Source organism: Mycetomoellerius zeteki, unplaced genomic scaffold (genome assembly GCF_001594055.1).
Source record: "Mycetomoellerius zeteki isolate Tzet28-1 unplaced genomic scaffold, Tzet1.0 scaffold343, whole genome shotgun sequence".
In the NCBI taxonomy this organism is placed as follows: Eukaryota; Metazoa; Arthropoda; class Insecta; order Hymenoptera; family Formicidae; genus Mycetomoellerius; species Mycetomoellerius zeteki.
This window is the reverse complement of record NW_017257331.1, coordinates 124,871-128,472: the sequence shown is the minus strand read 5'-3', so window position 1 is coordinate 128,472 and position 3,602 is coordinate 124,871. Positions and strand designations below refer to the sequence as shown.

Genomic DNA, 3,602 nt, shown 5'->3' with positions numbered 1-3,602 from the left:
ACCTCCTAATTTTGCGTCTACTTTAATCCTGTAAAAGGATTTTTTATTCCGTTCAGTCAATTCGAAGATTTTTATACAACTGTAATGTGATAATTTGGTCACTCCAGCATCCCCTTAAAGAGATTGAAACAATTTAGACGCACCGTCGAGTTGATGCGTGCACGCGTTACGCATGAAACATCCCGACGAGAGAGCACGAATACGATCGAAAAGTCAGGAGGTTCGCTGCGTGAAGTGTGCGTCGATGAACATGTGGATGGATGTACTTGTTGAGTGAATGAAACGACAGCCTGAATGAGTCTGAGGGGAAAGGCCGTTGAAGAGAATGACAGAAACGCGAGACACGCGCTGCGCTGCTCAATCGCCAATTTGGCAATTCGAGTTACTCTCTCGGAACTCACCACTCAGCCGACACGAAACGATCACTGAATTAGACACGATCGTGCATTGCGCGCTTGTGATTTCGTAATCACGAATCATTGAGAGCGTGAAAGAGCTCTGATGTCAGCCAAGTGGACAAGGGTCACTTGTATCAGCCGGTATCTTGATTTTTTATTTTAATACATATAGGTATTATGTTAAACGCGCGCGTTGAAGTAAACAATATTATTTCTTATTATTACATATTCTTCACTTTAATATATCAGTTTACTATGATCGATTAGTTAATAATAGATAATTTTCCGCAAGTTTTTTCCGATATACATATTTATGAAATTATTAGTATTTTATTGTATAGCAATTTTAACTGTTACAAATTTTTACAATTTTTTGTATAAAAATTGAGTATAAAATTGTGAGCGCTCATCTTTTTATTGCTTTGATTATAGTCGTCTCAATTAGGCTATATTTGTTCTTTGACAAGGATCCGATCCACGAATCCAATTCGCGCTCGATACGGAAATTAATTGCGCGAGTATGGCTTATTGTTCTTATGCACAACCAGGGGCCGCAATGGTGTAGGGCTTTAGAAAAGTTGACGAAAAGATAAAGTGCATGCGACTGTATTTGTACCGTATAATATGTCGGTAAGCCCAATGGGCGTGCTGAACGCCTCGGCACGAACCGATTGATTCATTGATCTATTGACGATTCCAGCACGCCGACAGGAAATCATCAAGATGACTGAGCAATTGATCGAGAGCATCAACACTGGAGATTTCGAAGCATACACGTAAGTAACGATATAATCGTTTATTAAAGAGACTCAAAGGGCTATTCGTGTACGTTCGTACACGATAAAAAATTGCTCAAGTACTGATAAGTTTGCCTATAGTTTTCCTAACGTCAACGAGAAAAAATTTATTTCAGATTATTTAAATAAAGGATACTCAGATTTAAAAAATATTGAAAATAGGAAGATTCGAGATATCATATATAAAGTTTTTGTTAAAGAATACATCATTCGATGAAGCTTTTTATCAAGCTATATATCAATATTTTATCAATATTTTTGTTTTACATTTTATATTTGTTAAACCACTATGACGATATTTACATTTCATCAACATATATCACTTAAAATTGAATTTGGACGATAGGCGATTAATCTGGTAGAAATAGCCGATGCTCCCGATAATATTGTATACAGGATGATAAAAAAATCATTCCGCATTTATATGATATTGTAGATAATACGCGCCATATTGACAAGTAAACTTACCCAAGTGTAACTCTCCGATTTTGATGAGCTTTTAGTATGTTGTTCTTCAGACAAAAATAAGCGACACATATTTTTTTATACGTGCCCATACGCACTTTTAAGGGGTGAAACACCCCTTTGAAAAAAATCGGTTTTTCTCTTTCGAAGCGAATCGTCGAAACTATAAGAGGTAGAAAAAAATTTCTAGAATAAAAATTGAATGATATTAAGAGTACTTTACAACTCTAATAAAAAAATTTTTTTAATTATTTATTTATTGTATACTCTCACCCTCACTCATATTTTCAAAAATTTTTAAACTTTTATATGACGAAAATTAAAGAGCATTTATTGCTGAAAACAACGGTGTGTATTTAAATCACTTTCCGAAAAACCATTTTTCAGATATGAACGAAAACGTCTCTATGTACGCGCTCCATACGTATTCATACACGCGTGCACGTGTTGTGTATGTATGTGTGCGGGAGGAATACCCTTGCCTCATACGTTTGGAATGCTTGATTTACGTGAGTCCCCTTGCCTCTCACGTTTAGGGGTATGTGTGAAGATAGCGTCTCACTTGGTGGAAACTCATTAAATATTAAGAAATTCTGAGTTTATTTTCAATAGTTCTATATAAGATAAATAAATAGTTTCGGCCATTAAAGCCGAGAAACCCAAAATTCAAAATGAGACGTCAAATTCACAGGGCCAACTTCGTCTAAAAAAGTTTCCAGCCACAGTTTCTTATAGGATTTGAAAAGATACATAGTTCTGACACCTAACATTGTTATTTTGATTTTTAAACAATTTTTTGCCCTAAAAAATAGTCTCTAGAAGGAACGAATATGAGATGCGCTGTCTGATTTCAAAGAGTTCTATTAGTTTTATGGCACTTTTCGGGTATTCCTCCCGCACACATACATACACAACACGCGCACGCGTGTATGAATACGTACGGAGCGCGTACATAGAGACGTTTTCGTTCATATCTGAAAAATGATTTTTCGGAAAGTGATTTAAATACACACCGTTGTTTTCAGCAATAAATGCTCTGTAATTTTCGTCATATAAAAGTTTAAAAATTTTTGAAAATAGGGGTGGAGTTGGGAGTATACAATAAATAAATAATTAAAAAAATTTTTTTTACTATAGTTGTAAAGTACTCTTAATACCATTCAATTTTTATTGTAGAAATTTTTTTCTACCTCTTATAGTTTCGACGATATTCGCTTCGAAAGAGAAAAACCGATTTTTTTTAAAGGGGTGTTTCACCTCTTAAAAGTGCGTATAGGCACGTATAAAAAAATAGGTGTCGCTTATTTTGGTCTGAAGAACAACATACTATTATAAAAACTCATCAAAATCGGAGAGTTACACTTGGGTAGGTTTACTTATGAGTAAAAAAATCTTAATGTGTGTGTGAACAGCGGCCTCGATTGCTGTTTTTAAATGTTACTTTAGATTTTTCTTTAAATGAAACGAAAAATCTTTCTGTTGAAGGAAAAATGATTCTAAATTAACTGAAAGATATATATGTATATATATATATACATATATATACACACAGGGTCATCGAAAAGTATCGGACCCCCCTAATGTCTTCAGTTAGAATGCATTTTGGAGAAAATGTCCAATAGCAAAGTTGTATGGTTTCAAGCGAGGAGTAAGATGATGACCTTGACTTTGATCTTGACCATGTCCTTTAAGGTCATTTCAAGATCAACCTTATTTTTTTAAATGGAACCCCTACATTTTATTGCATATTTTTATAGCTTATCTCGAGAGCTTTCCAAAACACTATAATAAAACATTTTTTCATTAAGTACTTTTTGAGTTATAAAGGTTTGAAGTTAACAATTTGTTAAGGCGAATTTCATTCCAATTGGTCAGCTTGGGCAAAATATTCAATTGTATCAAACAATTAATTGGTCTCATTATTCCGCGCACAAAAGTATTA

General features: G+C 34.2%; 1 protein-coding gene across 14 annotated transcripts in view; it reads left to right on the top strand.

Annotated features, from left to right (window-relative positions):
* CaMKII (Calcium/calmodulin-dependent protein kinase II) overlaps positions 1-3,602 on the top strand; it is a 123,018-nt gene that overhangs the window by 116,024 nt on the left and 3,392 nt on the right. For all 14 annotated transcript variants that reach the window (XM_018452310.1, XM_018452315.1, XM_018452308.1 and 11 more), the window contains one exon: positions 1,099-1,174. In XM_018452310.1, coding sequence (XP_018307812.1) covers positions 1,099-1,174 — 76 coding nt within the window. The remainder of the gene's footprint in view (positions 1-1,098; positions 1,175-3,602) is intronic.